The sequence below is a fragment of the Vipera ursinii genome (genome assembly GCF_947247035.1).
Source record: "Vipera ursinii genome assembly, chromosome: 11".
Classification (NCBI taxonomy): domain Eukaryota; kingdom Metazoa; phylum Chordata; class Lepidosauria; order Squamata; family Viperidae; genus Vipera; species Vipera ursinii.
Window position 1 is genome coordinate 8,800,406 of NC_139524.1, and position 20,627 is coordinate 8,821,032.

At 41.4% G+C, this 20,627-nt stretch overlaps 1 protein-coding gene across 1 annotated transcript in view; it reads right to left on the reverse strand.

Moving 5' to 3' along the window:
• Window positions 1–20,627, reverse strand: part of ADAMTS17 (ADAM metallopeptidase with thrombospondin type 1 motif 17) — a gene marked incomplete at both ends in the record, with an annotated part of 127,757 nt that overhangs the window by 47,913 nt on the left and 59,217 nt on the right. The window contains 2 exons of the mRNA XM_083371328.1: window positions 359–499; window positions 15,172–15,277. Of these exons, the coding sequence (XP_083227454.1) occupies window positions 359–499; window positions 15,172–15,277 (247 nt within the window). The remainder of the gene's footprint in view (window positions 1–358; window positions 500–15,171; window positions 15,278–20,627) is intronic.

Below are 20,627 nucleotides of genomic sequence, written 5' to 3' on the forward strand. Positions count from 1 at the left end.
ATCTCAGGTTTCTGTTATTTTTGCCAACACTTCCTAAACATAGAACCAGATATTTATTCCCAACTGAAAGAGCCATTGAGAAGCATATTTCTATTGTCACAAAATATGGGCAGAACTGAAGTAAAAATGACAGCAACTCCAGGAAACTTTTCAAGAAGTTGTCAAGAGGCTGAAATTTGGGCATCATAAAAGCTTCTGTTCTTCTGCCAATAATTTTTCTCAGGGCCGGGATGCAAAAAAAAACCAGATCCAGTTTACCTTCAGTATCTGTCACTGAGAATTGTTCCTTATTTCAACTGAGAAGATAAAAGACCACTGGCTATCATTCAAATGCTTTGCAATTAGCAAACGTTCTTACTTTAGAAACTTTTCAAGATCATCTCGGCTGCAGGAAGACCAGGATAGGTCACTGGGATTTCTGCCCTTCACCCATTCTCCAGACATGATGTGCGATCTCCCAGTGCAGGACAAGTGGTCGTCATCGTGACTCATACCCATGCTAAAAGAAGAGAGAAGAGAGAAAGAGAAGAGAGAGAGTGAAAGAGAGAGAGAGAGAGAGAAAGGAAGGAAGGAAGGAAGGAAGGAAGGAAGGAAGGAAGGAAGGAAGGAAGATAAAGGTAAACATTGTGCCTATGATCTGTAGATGCAGATTCTTATTCTTTTTTTTAATACAACAAAATACTTTTTATAATACAACAAAAACAAAATACTTAAATGTTGGCAGACCCAAAGTTCTGGAAAAGAGATTTTGAGTCAGATAACCTAACCAGCTGCTAGCCTAAGAGCTCATATAGTTAGTGGACGGCAGTCGTTCAAAGAGTATGTTACAGAATGAGAAACTCAATCCGTTGTCTTCTCAGATCATTAATTTGATTTGTAATCTACTGTCCTCATTACAAATGCTTCCAGAGCAATCACCAGCTCTATTAAAATTAAACACGTTCTAAAAATCAAACTCAATTTAGGGGATAAAAAACCCCAGCCATTAGTTATAGCAAGAGATAAAACATTCTTAAAACATTTAGAAGAATGAAGTCTTTTTAATATTGCAGGGAGAATAAAAAAAAATATTGCCCAACAACAGGATCACAAATAGGATATAAACAGTATCTGAACATGAACCTTTGTAACTTTCTCATAATAAATGCTTTTGAATGTGACTAATCATCTTTTTGCTTGGTCTTGAAAAGTACTGTTGTCAAAAGGTTGGATTCCTGATATGAAATAGGGCTGTAGTAGGACTTTGGTGGGACCAAAGCAGCATCCACAACAGACGAGATGTGATGCTGCCTCATGAAAAAAGACCTAGGAGTAAAGCTGTGGTCACAAAAGTCTCTTACAGCTGGGAATATATGAAGGGATAGCTATGGAGATTCTCAGTCCTCCAGGTCATGGTTGTCCCAAAGATGCCTTTTCATGAGGCAACTGGACTTTCTTGTTTTTCTCTGAAGACCTTTCGCTTCTCATCCAAGAAGCTTCTTCAGCTCTGAAGCGAAACGTCTTCAAAGAAAAACAAAGTCCAGTTGCCTTGTGAAAAAGCATCTTTGGGACATATGAAGGGATAAGTCTTTGGCATGACATAGAAGACTGGAGATCTTATGAAGATTGGATAAAAAAAATGGCAGACTGAAGACTACTCAGGTATTAACTTCCTAATAGTGATGGAATAGCTTGGTTCCAGAATTTGTGGGTTCTCCATCACTGGGGGCTTTCAAAAAGAGACCGGACAATCATTTGTCTGAAATGGTACAGGGTCTCCAAGCTCAACCTACTTGGACTAGAAGACCTCCAAGGTCCCTTCCAACTCTTGTTATTCTATGTTCTATGAAGCTTCAAGCAGTAAGTTTAACAACCACAATTGTTTAAAATAGACATCGGTTTTGCACATATTTACACACATAAACGTATCTGCATTTAAAATGTTTTTTTATTCTTTTTCCTTTTTTTGTTCAGTGCTTTGGGCCACTTGTCAATGTTCTGACCATTTTCAAAACAAGGCACATCACAACAGCACAGTTTCACAAGGTTATAAAGAATCTATCTAAAAGTGTTCATAAGGAGGACAGATATTTTTATTTCGAGTTACAGGGCTCTTGGGCGGTTAAAATTAGTAGGACGATGAAAACGTAGTCCCTGGCGCAAAGTTTTTCTGGCAAGTGTAGATCATAGATCAAAAGTGGGACATTGCTCCTCAGAAACTTCCCTGCCTGTCTAAAATGATCAAGCAGTAACAAGAACAAAAAATGCTGATTTAGAAAGGGAGCATTTTTTTAAAAAACAGGATTGTTAGGGAACAATCTTCTTATTTACTATACTTGCAGCCTATCACCTCTACTAAGAAGCTCAGTCAGTCCCTGACTTGTCTCTACCTGTGAGGAACGTCAGAGAAATGTCCAAAGGAAAACTAGTGAGCATTTAGGGATCCAAACTCATTGAAACACAGTTTGCCCTAATTCTTACACCATGTTCAGTTGTTAGCATCATAATCAAGGAGAGAAGCAACCTACAGCTAAGAAGAAATTTCATGACAGTTAGAACAATTAATCAGTGGAACAACCTGCCTCCAGCAGCTCCAGCAATGGAAGTTTTTAAGAGACTGGACAGCCATTTGTCTGAAATGGTATAGGGTTTCCTGCCTGAGCAGGGAGTTGGACTACATGACCTCTGAAGTCCCTTCCAACTATTCTATTCTATTCTATTCTATTCTATTCTATTCTATTCTATTCTATTCTATTCTATTCTATTCTATTCTATTCTATTCTATTCTATTCTATTCCATATATTATTCTATTCTATTCTATTCTATTCTATTCTATTCTATTCTATTCTATTCTATTCTATTCTATTCTATTCTATTCTATTCTATTCTATTCTATTCTATTCTATTCTATTCTATTCTATTCCATATATTATTCTATTCTATTCTATTCTATTCTATTCTATTCTATTCTATTCTATTCTATTCTATTCTATTCTATTCTATTCTATTCTAGGGACGCGGTGGCTCAGTGGGTTAGGACGCTGAGCCTGTCGATCAGAAGGTCGGCAGTTTGGTGGGTCGAATCCCGAGTGCCACGTAACAGAGTGAGCGCCTGTTACTCGTCCCAGCTTCTGCCAACCTAGCAGTTCGAAAGCACGTAAAAATGTAAGTAGAAAAATAGGGACCGCTATGGTGGGAAGGAAACAGCGTTCTGTGCGCCTTTGGCGTCTAGTCATGCCGGCCACATGACCACGGAGACGTCCTCGGACAAGCGCTGGCTCTTCGGCTTTGAAACGGAGATGAGCACCGGCCCCTAGAGTTGGAAACGACTAGCATGCATGTGCGGGGGAATCTTTACCTTTACCTTTACCTATTCTATTCTATTCTATTCTATTCTATTCTATTCTATTCTATTCTATTCTATTCTATTCTATTCTATTCTATTCTATTCTATTCTATTCTATTCCATTCCATTCCATTCCATTCCATTCCATTCCATTCCTTGTTCTGTTCTGTTCTGTTCTGCTCTGCTCTACTCTATTCCATCCCATCCCATGCCATCCCATGCCATCCCATCCTATCCCATCCCCTCCCATGCCATCCCATCCCCAGCATAAAGGAAGATAACTGAAGAAGAACTGAAGAAGCTTCTTGGATGAGAAGTGAAACGTCTTCAAGGAAAAAACAAAGAAAATCCAGTTGCCTTTGGGAAAAGCACCTTTGGGCCAACTGCAACCTGGATGACTGAGAATCTCCATAGATGTGTAAAGAAAAATAATTTTAATGAAACTGATCGTCGATGATCCAGTTGGTGGGCCTTCGTGATCTAAAACAGCATATGGCAGCCGTAACATAATAGGAAAAGACATTACATATGTTACTATTGAAAAGCAAAATAGCTTGTTAACAGCTGGAAGCCCTGTGCCTCAGCAGATGTGCATTCAGGAATACCCAGACCTCTTTATTCAGTGAAAGGCTCATAAACCTCCTTTAAACAATGCCTTGGTGTTTTGCGCACTGAGCTCTTGGTTGAGGTCATATAATCCCATCCTGAAATGAGCTGCTTTTTAAAATGGGAATTCTGGGAAAACTGCCCCTCTGAGTCACTTACAAAGGCCTCTCTTTGTTCAGACTCAAAAGGCTAAAACAAGTGGGAGGTGCAAGGAATGTTATTAATTGCCTTTAGGTTGCACAGCTCCATCCAAGGAGGCTATAATATTCTCAAGGCTGTACAATTCATTAAAATGTTAATTGATGCTAGCTAACTTACCCGTATTGCTTTGGCCAAAAAGAGCCCCTTTTCTTGCAGGAATTGGGAATGGCTAGTCTAGAGAAAAGCAGGACCAGAAATGATATGATAGCAGTATTCCAGTATTTAAGGAGCTGCCACAAAGAAGAAGGGGGGGGGGGTCAACCTATTTTCCAAAGCAACAGAAGGCAAGACAAGAAACAATGCATGGACACTAACCAAAGAGAGAAGCAACCTAGAACCAAGGAGAAATTTCCTAACGGTGAGAGCAATCAACCAATGGAATGGCTTGCCTTCAGGAATTGTAAGTGCTCCGTCACCGAAGGCTTTCCAAAAGAGACTGGACAGTCATTTGTCTGAAATGGTACTCCTGCCCAAGCAAGGGGTTGGACTAGAAGACATCCAATACTGATAGCAGTATTCCAGTACATGAGGGGCTGCCACAAAGAAGAGGGGGTCAACTTATTTCCCAAAGCAACAAAAGGCAAGACCAGAAACAATGGATGGAAACTAACCAAGGAGGCAAGCAACCTAGAACTGATCAATCAAGGAGAGAAGCAACCCGACATTAAGGAGAAATGTCCTGACAGTGAGAACCACAATTCATCAATAGGACAGCTTGCCTCCAGAAGTTGTGGGCGCTCCATCACTGGAGGTTGTTTTTTTTAAAAAAAGGCTGGACAGCCACTTGTCTGAAATGGTATAGGGCAGACATGTCAAACACAAGGCCCGGGGGCCAGATCCGGCCCGCGAAGTGATTTCATGCGGCCTCCGAAGCCATCCTGGAAACAGTGAGGGAACGGCCCCCACTGCCTTGGTCCTGGCCCAGAGACCCTCCTTCTGCCAGAGACCCTCAGATCTGTCCCACTCCTGCCCAGGCCCCCATAGGCACCCTTGATGCGAACAATGCAGAGTTGGCCACGCCCACCCAGTAGGCCATACACACTCTAGCCACGCCCACCCAGTAGGCCACACCCACCCTGGCCATACCCACCCGGCCCCCTGAGGGCAACCGCAATGCTGGTGTGGCCCTCAGTGAAATTGAGTTTGACACCCCTGGTATAGGGTCTCCTGCTTGAGTGGGGGCCTGGACTAGAAGACCTCCAAGGTCCCTTCCAGCTTTATTCTGATGGATTGATTCTCTCAGGATTTCTCCACAAACAGAATCTGCTTCCGACTCATCTTTTACTGGAACAGCTCCAGAAATGGGATACAAGAAAAGCTTGCCAGAGATCTCAGATCGGAATACTTTTTGGTTTGATTACAACCCCCCCACCCTTTTGGAAAAATTAAACATAAATTCAATACTTTCTGCTGTTTGATATTCCCAAAGAGGATTTCCTAAAATAGGATGGGATTATTATAACAATGTCTTACTTTCCCAGGCAGCCCATTCCTCTTCTTCTTCTTGCACAAACCAATCCATAGCTAATTTCACCAGGTTTGGGAGCTGGATGGCTACAATGTTAGGGCTGGTGCAGCTGTTATAAAAACTGGAGGGAATGGAGGAATTCCTTCATTCGTTTGTGATGTTATCCAGATATCTTTTCCATGGAGGGATATCAAACATAGGTAACCCTCGACTTATGGCAGCAATTGAGCCCAACATTTCTGTTGCTAAGCGAGACATTTGTTAAATGAAGAACTGTTGGGACAGTAGATCTAGCTTAAATTTCTCTCTCTCACACACACACCCCACCGTTATCCTAGACAGTGTTGGGCTACAACTTCCATAACCCTTGGCCAACATCTGGCTGGAGAAAGCTGGCTTAGCTTCCAGACTAATGGTCTCACACCAAACCTTGCTAGAATCAGCATTCTGCTTGATGATAACGTGCTGTTATATCTAGCATAAACCTTTCTTTGTCTTATTAAAACAGTTTTTTTCCCCTTTAAAGGTAAAGGTTCCCCCGCACATGCGTGCTAGTCATTTCCAACTCTAGGGGCCAGTGCTCATCTCCGTTTCAAAGCCGAAGAGCCAGCGCTTGTCCGAGGACGTCTCCGTGGTCATGTGGCTGGCATGACCAGACGCCAAAGGCTCATGGAATGCTGTTACCTTCCCACCGTCGTGGTCCCTATTTTTCTACTTGCATTTTTACGTGCTTTCGAACGGCTAGGTTGGCAGAAGCTGGGACGAGTAACAGGCGCTCACTCTGCTACGCGGCACTCAGGATTCGACCTGCCAAACTGCCGACCTTCTGATCGACAAGCTCAGCATCCTAACCCACTGAGCCACCACGTCCCGTTTTCCCTTTAGGGCCATCTAAAAAGTCCACCCAGTGCCACAAACCCATTTTCCCATCCCAATAAAACATTTATGGTTAACTGTTTGGAAACATTCTACTCCCCCCCCCTTTTTTTTGGTCAATGTGCCTAAAATAAAATTAAAAAAAGAAGAAGAAAGCTACAGCTTAAAATAAAAGCTTACCCTAAAGCTTTGAAGAAAGAGGGATAAAGAGCTGCAATGATCTGTATGATATATTCTGCTATCTGGATGGAACCTGGGAGCTTTTCGTTCGAAGCAGAAAGCTCATGGTGGAGCTGAACGTTAGGAATTTTTATGGGTGTTTCATCCTGAAGCTGCATTAACTGGAAAGAAGCCAGTGGCTGAACTGATTCAGCATGTTAAAATTATTTCGTCTCTGAAGTGCCTAGGCCAGAAAATTTTCAGGTAACCATGTTTGAGCCTTTATAACCAGGATCCTGAACTTGGACTTCATGGCAGGGAGCTGAGAAGCATGTTCAGGATCGCCCGAGGCCAGTTGACAGAACTCTCTTCGGATTTAGCTCTGCAAAAGCTAGTAGGGGTTGGCAAGCAGGAGATGACCTTTTGATTAGCCTGGCCACATTCCAATATTAACAGCCTGGCTTTCTAAGTTAGCTGGATTGAAACAAAAATATTGTTTGCTGCCCAACATGCTTCAAATTGCAGTCCTAGCTCTTGTCACTGGAAGCAGGGATTTGAACTCGGGATGCCTTCTTGAAGCTAGGTTCCAGTGACATTAATCCTTAACCTTTTCTAGATAGGTTCTGGAAACTGAAGACCTCTTATCATCTAGACGTGTCTCATTCTGGAGAGCTTTTGGGAAGGTGGTCTTGGGCGTGTTTGGTGTCTTGATTGGTCTTCAGGCCTGTTTTATTTCTGTTTCTGAATTAGCCAGATGTTCCTTTCCATCCTACACATTCCTTACCTTCTTCTAAGACAGCAGTCTTCCAACAGTTGAAGGGCGGTCAGAGAGAAGAGGGGGCTGACCTAAAGCACCTGAGGGGCAGGACAAGAAGCAATGGATGGAAGCTAATCAAGGAGAGAAGCAACCTAGAACTAAGGAGAAATGTCTTGGTAATTAAAACAATTAAATCAGTGGAATGGCTTGCCTGCTGGAGTTGTGGGTGGTTTCACGGAAGGCTTTCAAAAATAGATTGGATGGTCATTCGACCAGAATGGTGTAGGGTCTCCTGCTTGAGCAGCAAGATCTCTGAGGATCCTTCTAGCCCTGTGATTCTATGTTCTAGATTAGAAATAAGGACTTAAGGCTTACAAACCTGCTTTGCAACAGAGAGAGATACAGGACTTCTGAAATGTGTAGACTCCATCCTACAGGCCAAATGGAACTGCAAGTTCTTTTTGAAAGACTCTAGACTTGGCTGTTTTAAGTTGCGGTCCAAAACCTTCCAATTTTCATGGTGGAACAAAATACTGCCTTAAACCATCTCACATGTTCTTGCCTGCAAAACTAGCAAGTATTTGCCCCCAAAAGGATATCTCCAAATTATGGGCTTTGAGCAGGACAGATGCTTTGGCCGGCTCTGAAAACAACCCCATTGCTTCCAGAATCGCATCTATTCTCCTTGAAACCCCACAATTTAAATGCACCATTATTCACTTCGGTGGCAAACATTGGCAGGCAAAAAAACAGAAGAATGACAGTGGTGAAGAAAGGCCTTGAATTCTGGCTTGCGTCCTATCGCTTCTTGATTGGTTTCCTTCCTTTTCATCGTTATTTACGTGAGTGGTTTCTCCTCCACATGCAAGTAGGTGACTAGACTGCTTCTCTAGAATTGGCCAATCTAGAATCTATCAGTTTAGGTTCCTCAACCAACTCCTTAAGCATTTCTCTAATCCAGTGTTTCTCAGCTTTGAGATTTGAAGATGTGTGGACTTCAACTCCCAGATATCTTCAAGCTGCCAAGATGAAAGCTCTAATGCTTTCAGGGAATTGACAGCTTGCCTCTGAGCCAGCTAAGCAATCTTTCTTTCTGTGCATCTTGCAGCATTTTCCTTTGACACACAAGCGCTGCCTGGAAAACTCTTAACTGTGCTGAAACTTTGGGAGAAAAGCAGCCAACAGCCATCTTCCTTCAATCAACAGTTTTGTGGCTCAGCAGGCTGTCCTTACTCAAGTTCATTCTGCTGAGTAAACCAAAGACACATTAAATAGCCAGCCTACAATGAGCTGGCAAAACCAGCCACTATTTTGTGCCAGAAAGATTCTGGTTCAACCTACGGTAACCTCGGCGAGCAATCAACTCTTTCACCCAATGATGCAAGCCCCAAATGTGCAATTTTTGTGAAGAGCATTTCATTTCATCCACATTTTCATGGCTTCGAGCATCACTTCCCAAGTAATATAGATTCCCTCTTTGTTCCATAGTATAAAAGGGATCAAACAGAAGGGCAGCTGTGCATGAGCAGCTGGACTTTATTTGTGGATCAGAACAAATTCCTCTCAAAAGATTCTTCCTCCATTCACTGAGGGGTTAAGTGAGTTTGGCTTTGTACAAGAATTGAGGATTAGGCCACGCCTTGTTCCTCCTTTGTTATGATATCCATCTCAATCCGCATTCGAGATTAATAATAAAAAAAAAAATCTGTGTTATGCCCTTAGGAAAAGAAACAATGAAACAGGCTGATTAAGAATTAGGGATATGAAGAACCTCTCCAGAGAAAGTTTTCCCCTGAAACTCTTTGCTTTCTTGGAAATTCCGCTGGATGTTGCAAAGCAGCAGAGGTCTCTGATGCTGCCTAAGAGTTTTGTTTTATGGGAAGCTGCTGTTCTGTTTGGAAGGTTATCATTTCCATCTACATCCAGTAAAAAATATTGAACTAGCATTTCAGTTTAACTCGAACTGAGAAGAAGAGATAATGCATCTGGAACAGTTCGTCTTGAAGTTGAGAAGTTAAAACTGTCTCCGAATAGCACTGAACTCAAAGAATAAACATTGGTTTCTGCCGGGTATGGTCACAAAAATCAAGATTTGGACTAGACCATGCTGCCAAAGCTCCCTCTGCTTTTTAAATCTGTGTCACAAGTGTGCTGTATATAAACAAACAGTATCAACAAAAACAGCAGATGGAATCAATCACAATGTTGCGGGGCACCAACACTGACCACACCCTGGAGACCTCGAGAAGGACGTTTTGAAAAGGAGTTGGAAAATAGATATACGGTGGTCAAAAGCTAACCTGAAATAAATCCAGTAGCATTTCTCTCATCAGAAAGACAATTACATACACTTTATGAAAACCACCCACAAAGTATGAAGCTGCATGGTAAAAAGAGAAAAAAAATCCCCAAACATGTTCATTTTGACTGTTGTCAGGCCGAGCCCAAATGAGGTCTGAAAAATATGTTTTCAATTATCTATGGCTGGAATAATGAATAATTAAAAGAACAACAACCACAACAAAAAATTTCCACTGTAGATGTAGAACAGAAATGCCAGAAAATCATAGCTGCAGGAAAAGAGTTGGACTTCTTAAGGTATTCTTTCCGTTGGATAGTGAACTGCAGAGGATAAAACTCAAACTTCCCAGTAAGCTGGAGTGAAGGTATTGGCACACCTTCAATATCAGAAGCTCTGGAAGAATGGAATGGAATGGAAAGGAGTGGATTGGAGTGGATTGGAGTGGAGTAGAGTAGAGTTCGGTAGAGTAGAGTAGAGTAGAGTAGAGTAGAGTAGAGTAGAGTAGAGTAGAGTAGAGTAGAGTAGAATAGAATAGAATAGAATAGAATAGAATAGAATAGAATAGAATAGAATAGAATAGAATAGAATAGAATAGAATAGAATAGAATAGAATAGAATAGAATATATGGAGTAGAGTGGAGTGGAGTGGAGTGGAGTGGATTATATAGAGTAGAATAGGAGCTGGAAGGGACCTTGGAGGTCTTCTAATACAGCCCCTTGCTCAAGCTGGAGAACCTACACCATCTCAGACAGGTGGATGTCCAGTCTCTTCTTGAAAATCTCCAGTGATGGAGCTCCCATGATTTCTGGGGTAAGCTGTTCCACTGGTTGATTGTCCTCACTGTCAGGAATCTCTTAAAACAAGAGATGGACTCAAGAAACTGAAAAGGAACTGGTAGGAAATAAGTAAGCTTTACTGATATAAAAACTGAGATACCAAGATATTATTCTTGTCAATTAACTTTAGGAGCCGTGGTGGCACAGTGCTTAGAATGCAATATTGCAGGCTGACTCTGCCCACTGCCAGCAGTTCAATCCTCACCAGCTGAAGGTTGACTCAGCCTTCCATCCCTCTGAGGTCAGTAAAATGAGGACCCAGATTGTTGGGAGCAACAATCTGACTTTGTAAATTGCTTACAGAGAGCTGTAAAACACTATGAAGTGGTATATACAGCAAGCCTTAACTACTATTGCTATTGCTATTAAAAGCAGAATTTTATTAGAGCCAAAATCTCTCCTTGGGTCTCTTCCTTCTTCTGTTCTGTGGATGCTGATGTACAGAAGAAAAATCTGACTGATCCAACCCGAGTGAATGAAACCTTCATGGAACAGTAAGAAGGCTGTCATGGAGAACTAGTGTTTAATCTTCTATAGTAGCCCCCTGTCTCCACCACAGAACATTCCCATTTTGCACAGATGTTCCTATTTTCTCTCGCTCCCATCCACCATAGCCTGAAAGGAGAACATAATATCTGCAGCCCACAGCTGAAAGGTTTGTATGCAACCTTGGAGTTGCCTCCAAATTGTGCCAACATTTGGGGGGAAACTCTTGAGCAGAGAGAGGGGAACATTTTTAAATAGACAGAGAACCAGGTTTCATTAGTGTAAATTTTCAGTAATTGCTTAAGTTCTTGTAAGCTCCTACTCTCCAATTTACACAGCCTCTTCCCACCATTCCCAAGGTGTCTGTTTTGGCTTGGAGAAAGCACGTTAGGTATTAAAATGTCATACCAGGTATCTTGAAAAAATAACCATCAGTTGCTAATCTGGCTGGTTGTGATTCATTCAGTAAACCTTGGAACAGTACAAGACATAGCTTTGTGGGATGCTCAAATTACACCTGTGACTGGACACATCCGTAAGGCGAGCTGCATCTCACCCATGATGAAATTAGAGCATTAAGAAGGTATTCTTGACTTCTGCTTTTAATGCAACAAGGGCCATGCATCATGTAATCTACACCCAGCAGAGATTCAGTCCAAAACTCAGGAGCCTTTTTTTTTTGAAAGATTCAAAGAGGAATTGGAGGAGATACAAGTGGATCCAACAGAAGGGACCATGCAGCAAATGCAAGAGACTGAGAAAGAGATTACTTCAGTGGGTGCTACAGAGATAGATTTTCTAAGTTGGCAGCGCGCATATGGATTTTCATTGCCTAACTTGGCATATAAATAGGAAATTCTCCACAAAACAGGGGGACAAAAAGCTATTTCAAACTACACCTGTGACTGCCACATCACAGTAAGGACAGCTGGATGTTACCCATGTTGAAATTAGGGTGGTAAGAGGGTTTATTTATTTATTTTTTAAAATGCAAGGAAGGCCACCTGCGAGCATGAACTGTCACCCATAACAATTCTCTGGAGAAAACAAGAGAAGGTAACAAATAAAAACACCCAACGATCACCTCATTGTCATTATGACATTCCCCAAAATCCTTTCCGTTCTTTGCCTTACCGTCTGTCTTGTACCCTCAGCTGAGGAAAACCAGCACCTATCAAACCTAAAGACAAAAAAATGGCGGCTTGCCAGTTTGTTCGTTGTGGACCATGCACTCTCCTTCTCAATTATTCTGGGCTGCTCCAGGATCCCTTGTGAGGCATAACAGCTTGTTATATGCATTACAGGCCAGTCTCTGTACTTCACACATCTGGATCACTGTATTTTTTGGGGTTTTTTTTGTTTTACTGCCAGTTTAGGCAATTGAGAAGATCAAGCTTGTATGCCCATGTCTATCATCTCCATCTCCATCGCGGTAGTCTCAGGGATGTCACAGAGCCTTGGTGGAGCAGTGGGCTAATGCCTCCTTAAGTAACACCAGCTGCCTGCAATTATTGCAGGTTCGCATCCCACCAGGCTCAAGGTTGACTCAGCCTTCCATCCTTCCGAGGTAGGGAAAATGAGGACCCAGATTGTTGGGGGCAATAAGCTGACTTTGTAATAATACCGCTTGGGGGGGGGGCGAAAGCCCTAATAAGCAGGCATATACATAGAATGAAGGCTACTGCTAAGCACATTGGTTTGTGCTTAGAGTGTAAGCCGCCCTGAGTCTTCGGAGAAGGGCGGGATATAAATGGGATTAAAAAAAAATTGGTCCAGGCCTCCTAAATCTTGGAGACCCGTTTTGCTCAAGTTCACTGTGTGGGCTCATAGGTTCTGTAGTTTTGCAATAGTGGCGAATAGGTTCTGTAGTTCCTTCAGATTATGAGCAGGGCCAAGCATCCAGAAGCAAATTTCCCTAAACGGTCCTCAAAATCACCTCCTCAGCCCATGAAAAATGGGTGCCAGAAGGTAGACAAAAATAAGAAAGGAGAGGCACATCTGCTTAAACCCCTTACGCTAGAAAATTATTCAGTTCTGATTATACATGAGCAGAAAAGAGAAACTGGGGGAAAAACAGGCAAGAGGCAGCAGATTAAACTGTTTTTAAGAAGAGACTGGACAGCCATTTGCCTGAAATGGTATAAGGTTTCCTGCCTGAGCAGGGGGTTGGACTAGATGACCTCCAAGGTCCCTTCCAACATTATTATTATTATTATTATGATTATGATTATTATACTGCAGGAGTGATGTCCATGCTACATTTCATTTTAGTTCTTTAGAGAAGCCAAGATAATTAAAAAAATAAACGTTTGCAATAGAAATAAGCAAGTCCTCAGAAGCTGGGGAAGCTAATGAGCAAGCATCATTTCCTTTCATCCTTAAACAATGGTTTCCCACTTCTGCAGTCCAAAGGTTAGTGTGTTATTAAAGCTGAAAACTGGCATAAGTTTCTTAACATTCACTTCTGTTCAAACAGCTCCTGGTTTGGCTCAGGTATCGTTTGGTGTCAAAGACAGAAAAACTCAGTATTTCTTTTCATCTGGTCAGATTACGGTGGGACCCTAATTATTTCTTGGGACTCCCCCTAAACCTCCAACAAAAACTGAAAAGGTTGGATACTGTACGCCACCCAGGATCTTTTGGGGAGTTGGGAGGCTCCAAAATATAATGAATAAATACCCGCTATTTGATTTAATCTGCCCAAAGCATCAAGGCATCTACAATGCTCACCCATGCAATCACTAGTTCTTAACTTTTGTGCTTGGAATCATTGAATCCACGTCTAGAAAAAAAAAATTCATAATAATCATGCTAGCTCGATAATCAGCAGCTTTGGATTCTTGCATTTGGAAATGCTATTATTTTCATGGTTGGTTTTGAAATCTCAGTGACTATTTGTTGCCTCCCGAATCAACATCCATCCTCTTCTCCAAACAGATATTTTAAATACTAAAAGGAGTAACCAGCACCCATCAATTACCCCCAAATGAAGACATTTTTATGAACGATTCACAGAGTATCCATTAAGCCTAAAAACAAAGGCGCTTTTATGAAACATTACTAATCTTGTGGCATCCTTTAAAATATTTCCCCTAAAAAGAAAATTTTCAAGATGTCCTCACTGTTCACCTTGGTAAAAAGCTAAAAAGCAAACAATCATTTAATGACCTTAACTGCTGTGTTATTTTATAACTGGCAATTTGAATGGTGGGTTTTTTATGTTTTTATCTTGTAAGCCACCCAGAGTCATTGGATACACGATAGGCGGCAAAGAAATATCAATTATTTGAAATGAAATTTTAAAAGAAAAAAAGGACTTGCCAGCACAAGAAAACAACAGCCAACCACCGGCCATCAACACAATCAACCAATAAATAGCCATACCTATCAAGGCACCATAAGCACACACTCCGGTAGAGAGAAGTACTCTGAAGATGGGCTCCAGTATGAGTCCAAAAGCTCAGAAGACTAAACCTCTCATCCCAGTGACTGACCTAGATTGGCAACGTTATCCTAGGATACATATATTTACCTTCATTTGTAACTCTTGGCTGAGCAGGTACAAAGATAGCCAGTGACTGAAGCCTGGGAAACGGGCCCCTTGTCAGTCAACAAGAGTGCTGATTTACCACCAACTTATCAAGTATTTGGGAGCTGAGAACTTGGCAGCACAAGAAAGCAGCCAATGACTGGCCAATGACTGGCCATCAACATCCCAGTCAACCAATAAGAAGCCAGACTCAACCAGGCACCACGTAAATATTACACATAGAAGAGCCCAAAGCCCACATTCCAGTCGGTACAAAGAAGTTCCTTGAGGATGGGCTTCAGCACAAGTCCAAAAGCTCGGAAGACTAACCCTCTGGTCCTGGTGAACGTCCCAGATTGGCAGAGTTATCCTGGGACACATATATTTACCTTCATTTGTAATAAATTACAAAATAAGTAAATGTGATTTTTTTACGGGCTTCTTGGGGGTTTGGGCTGGAGAAATATCGCTCTCTTCCAACTAACAAGTAAGATTTTTTTTTCCTTTAGATCATTTTTTTAGAAGGAATGCAACTTAGAGTATCAGTTAGAGTGAATCTGTACCAAGGTCTCTAGTGCTAAGACCGACTTGAGCAATACAGCAAATGCCTTGTGTTGGTCTTACTTGTGTCCCAGTTCATGAGCAATGGTGAAGGCCAGATTCAGTCCATTGTCTTCCGCCAGGACACACTTCCTCTTCAAGCTGCAGATTCCTCCAAGGTAAGCGATGCCTGAAGAAAACAAGAACACGCCCCATCAAGGCTAGTGTAGTGCGGGTGGTCCTTGAACTGTGGCCACAATCGAGCCCAACATTTCTGTTGCTAAGGGAGACATTTGTTAAGTGAGGTCTGCCCCACTGCACGACCTTTCTTAAGGGAATCCTTGCAGTTGTTAAGTCAATAACACGGTTGTTAAGAGAATCTGGGTCCCCCGTTGACTTTGCTTGTCAGAAGGTCGCAAAAGGGGATCACATGACCCTGGGATGCTGGGACCGTCATGAATGTGAGTCGGTGGCCAAGCGTCTAAATTTTGATCATGTGACCACGGGAATGTTACGACGGTCGTAAGCCTGGAAAACCATCTGAACTGATCATTTTTCCAGTGCCGTTGTAACTGAACAGTCACTCAATGAACTGTTGTAAACAGTTTGCACAGTACTTTCAGACAATTCCCAGGCCATTTAGATCCGCCTCAGCTTCTCTTCTCTGAATATCTCTATTTTTTGATTTTTAAAATCAAAAACAAAGTTGGACGATACACTTATTAAACCAAAAGCACGTGCAAGCTTTCAGGTCCTTCCATCTAAGTGTATGAAGAAATGTCTCCTTGAGCTCTAAATTTTGCACAACAAATTAGCTTTCCTCTCTTGCTTTCACGACTTTTCTTGGTCCACATTTCCAAATGTTTCCTAGGTGACTCGGCACAGAAAAAAGGCAACATCTAAAATGCTAAGTAATTTTTTCCCCCTTAGGCATACTTACAGTTCCATGCAAAAGACAGACCATCCCAAAGGCAGCATTTCTATTTTAATTAGGACCTTATTTGGGTCTTTCAAAAATCCCTTTTTTTTCATTCCCAAAGACAAGGGGTCTATTTATTTGCAAGAAATGTTGCTCCCACACAGAGGTGGCCTGGGGACCAGTTCCTATTCAGAAGGAAAGTAAAACAGTTGAGGCAACGGCACTATTTAACAGCTGTTCTCTCTTCCCACCATCATTTTTTTTTAAAAAAGGCAATAAAGGAAAAAAATGTCCTTTTGATGAGCATGAGAAACTGTCCAATACATTTATTTTATTTTATGAGAAATCATATTGAATGGATGCTAGTTTTCAGAAAGAAAAAGAAAACCATTTCATATTTTTTGCCTTCCTAGGGAATAACTTCCAATGATGCCCAAGACTATTTGTTCCAAATATAGTTAGTGACTGTATTTTTAGGATAGTAGCTACAGCATGCTTGCAATCGTGGGTTCTTCATACTCACGTATCGCTCTTAAGCCAGTGGTTCTCAACCTGTTTGTCTGCGGACCCCTGCAGAGGGTATGAGATGGTCACAGGGGGGGTCCGTGAAGCTTTGAAAAAAAAAGTTACGATTTAACTCTTAAGTCTTGGGTCTCCTTGGCTATGGTCTGTGACCTCAAAAGTTATTTAAAGGGGGTCCGTGGGGAAGAAAAGTTTGAGAACCACTGCTCTAAGCTATAATGGCTTTGTCTGAGTTTTTAAAGAACAGTTACAGGAATTGGGTATGTCTAGTCTAATGAAAAGTTGGCTCAGTGGGTTAGGACGCTGAGCTTGTCGATCAGGAGGCCGGCGGTTTGGCGGGTCGAATCCCAAGTGCCGCGTAGCAGAGTGAGCACCTGTTACTCGTCCCAGCTTCTGCCAACCTAGCAGTTCGAAAGCACGTAAAAATGCAAGTAGAAAAATAGGGACCACTACGGTGGGAAGGTAACAGCATTCCGTGCGCCTTTGGCGTCTAGTCATGCCGGCCACATGACCACGGAGACGTCCTCGGACAAGCGCTGGCTCTTCGGCTTTGAAACGGAGATGAGCACCGGCCCCTAGAGTCGGAAACGACTAGCACGCATGTGCGGGGGAACCTTTACCTTTTACCTTTAGTCTAATGAAAACAAAGACTGGGGGGTTAACATAATAACAGTGTTCCAATATTTGAGGGGTTGTCACAAAGAAGACAGGGTGGGTGGGTGGTCAACCTATTTTCTAAAGCACCAGAAGGCAAGACGAGAAACAATGGATGGAAATTAACCAAGGAGAGAAGCAACCTGGAATTAAGGAGAAATTTCCTAACGGTGGGAGCAATCAAGGGAACAGCTTGCCTTCGAAGTCACTGGAGGTTTCATGAACAGACTGGACAGCCATTTGTCGGGAATGATATAGGACTTCTGCTCCAGCAGCGGGTTAGACTAGAAAACCTCCAGGGTCCCTTCCAACTCTACCATTCTACATTCTAAAGCCAATTATTGTTAAAATAACCCACTACTAAGTTGCTCTTCTGTCTCTGCTTCACAGATATTTTTTCCCCAGTTAGAAGATAAAGAAATGTCTGGGCCCCATGGAGTCAACATAAATGAACCACCTGTAAAAAATCTATGAACCACCTGTAAAAATCCTGTGAATGTGGGGGGCTCTGCTGTCTTGAAGCGCCACTGAAATGTTCACATTTGATGAAAAAGTAAATTCAGAATGTCCTGATAATCCTTACTCATCTTAGATAGTATACATTAGAATCCAGTTTAAAGTGTTTAGACTTGCCTCAATGGAGTCATTAACCAGAATACGAACACAAGCTGTTGCAATATATATACTTTGCAGAGAAGAGCAACAAAGATGATTAAGGGAGTGGAGGATAAAACGTATGAAGAATGGCTGCAGGAACGCGATATGTCCAATTTAACAAAAAGAAGGACTAGCGGGGACATGACAGCAGTGTTACAATATCTAAGGGGCTGCCATAAAAAAAAGAGAGAGTGTCAACCTATCCTCCCAAGCACCAGAAGGCAAAAAACAACGAATGGAAACTAACCAAGGAGAGAAGCAACCTAGAACTAAGGAGGAATTTCCTGACAGTTAGAACAATCAGGGTTTAGTGTAGCAACGCTTCTAGCCTTTGGGATCTTGGAGACTGCTTCACAATCTTTAACTTCTGGAGTTAAGTTTGCCACCAACCTGATCAGAACCACATCTTTTTGCGAGTTTCTAACTCGGTACACCATTTGACATCCCCACAGATCGGGAGGGGAAGAGGCAGAAGTTCAAAACACAAGCGTGCAGACTGTGATACTGCAAATCATCCAATATCAAAGAAGGAGCAAAAGGTGCTCCTGTTTCTGAATCCTGTTTTCGGATTCCTTTTCAACTCCTGATCAGCCAGATGAAGATAAGAGTGTTGCACTAACCAGACAGACCGTTCATCTGACGAAACACGGTTCCTGCATTCTCTAAAACATTGCTTACGTAACAAGCATGTCCAGGTATCTATGCTTGGAGCCTCAAATCTTCTAAAAGAACCAAGAGGGCTTTAGGTTACAAAAACAATCTTAATTTGGAGATTTATCCTGCACTACATTCTAGCTGACTCTGGACCTTTTTTAAAAAACAAAAACAACTTTGGTATACGGCAAGAGTGATGAACTCCAGGACTTTGCTATTTTCTCCAAAAAACATCCATCTAGCTCTAATCTGTGCAAGTTATTCTATTCACGTCTGCCTCCAATGTCTCACACACCCAGTAGCAAGGCAAGAATCCAGAAGTTTTTGTTGACATTTATTTGGCTTATGGTCCCTAGCTGGACATCAGCTGAGTTTATGTCTCCAGCCAGTTCAGCAGAAGATGTGACTGTCTGCATGCTTCTTGAGCAATGCAAAGGAATTACTTTAAATTATGATGGAACTAGCAATAGACAATAGACCTATTCCACATGCCAATATTCACTGAAAGAGGCCACGTAGTGACTCAAAACTTTTTATCCTGGAAGTCAGCTCTCCACCCTTTGTTAAAATACCTGCAAAGAAGTGAAGCACCCTCTTCTTAGAACAGGCAACAGGCAACAGATAGGACCTCTATGATGGAAACTCATGTTTACTTAGCCTCTTTACAGAAAGTCCTCCAAGAAAAGAGGAGAGGAATAAACATTTGCTGTGACTTCATAAATGTAATGAGGGGAACAAACAGAAATGGACCCCAAACCCACAGTAGGTATAAATTAAGATTAGATTACAACCTACCATAAAAGATTCTTGTGTTCTTGACTTTGGTCTTCGGTACAGGGACTGGAGATCATTGAAAGATGACGCTCTCCCATGAGAAATATAAAAATGTTGGAATGGTTTATATAAAGGAAATGTTTTAGATACTTAAGTGAACTTGATCTTGAGAAAACTTTGAATGGATAAAAATGCTTTGATTAGAAAATTGGATTTATTTAAATGGAACACTTAAAGATTAAACATATGCTTGAATATGGTTAAAAAGTAGAGACAAATTCTGGATAAAAATGTACATTTGTCTAAGAGGGATATGTATTTTAAGTAGTATACTATCTTCTTATTTCTTTTTTTTCTGATTCCTATTCTTTTTTTATATATGAGAAATGTAAAAGTGTTGGGATGGCCTGTATGAGGAAAAAGACTTAAATACTTAAGTGTAATGAAAATCTTAAACCACTAAGAATGTTTTGAATATTGTGGGGAAAACAAATTTAAATAAGAATTTTAAACAGGATCTATGATAAGGCAATCAAGATGATCAGTTAGAAAAGAAGTTTTATATCAATGCAGTTATTATTTGCAGAAATATTAGAAAAATGTCTATATTTAATTGTTATTTATCCAAATAATAATTGTATTAATTCAAAGATGGCAAAAGAGAACATTTTTGGAAGAAGAGAACATCAAGCAAAGCTATTATGTGGATTATAGAATTATAGAAACTAATTGTTATTGTTTTTTTAAATATAAACTCAGACAAGATGACGTTTACCAAATATTAATGTGATTATGTAAAAATAATAAAACATTTTTTTAAAAAAAGGAAAATGATGGTCTCAGCTGCCACAAATCTCCTCAAGGGCAGAAGAGAAATAGAGATGGAGCAAATATAAGCCAGCTGTTTCTACTTTTTTTTCCTCCAAGAACTCCCAAAATTTCAATCTTCCTGTTGCCCACCGAAGAAGCAAGTCGAAAGGATATCCCTTTGCCAATGGAAGCCACTCTACCAAATGTTATTTAATGCAAAAAAAAAAATCACCTGGAGACTGTTCACCTGGATAGAATGTCTTGGGATTAATCTATACCGTACAAGGCGTAGAGCAAAAGACGCGAAGGCCAAAGGACGTGAGGCAGAACCAGAAGAAGATGGAGAGACAACATCAAAGACATCCTATAACAGCATCGAATAAGAACGGTTGAAGTGCGGAAGTGCCAGAAATGCAAGAATCAGAATTTTGTATTTCCCTCGACACCTGAAGAGGAAGAGGAGGAAGAGGAAGAAGACATCTCAAAGAGAGGATCATCAAAGCCCAGACATTGAAAAGATGATCTTCTTTACCCAAAGTCGTCTCCAATG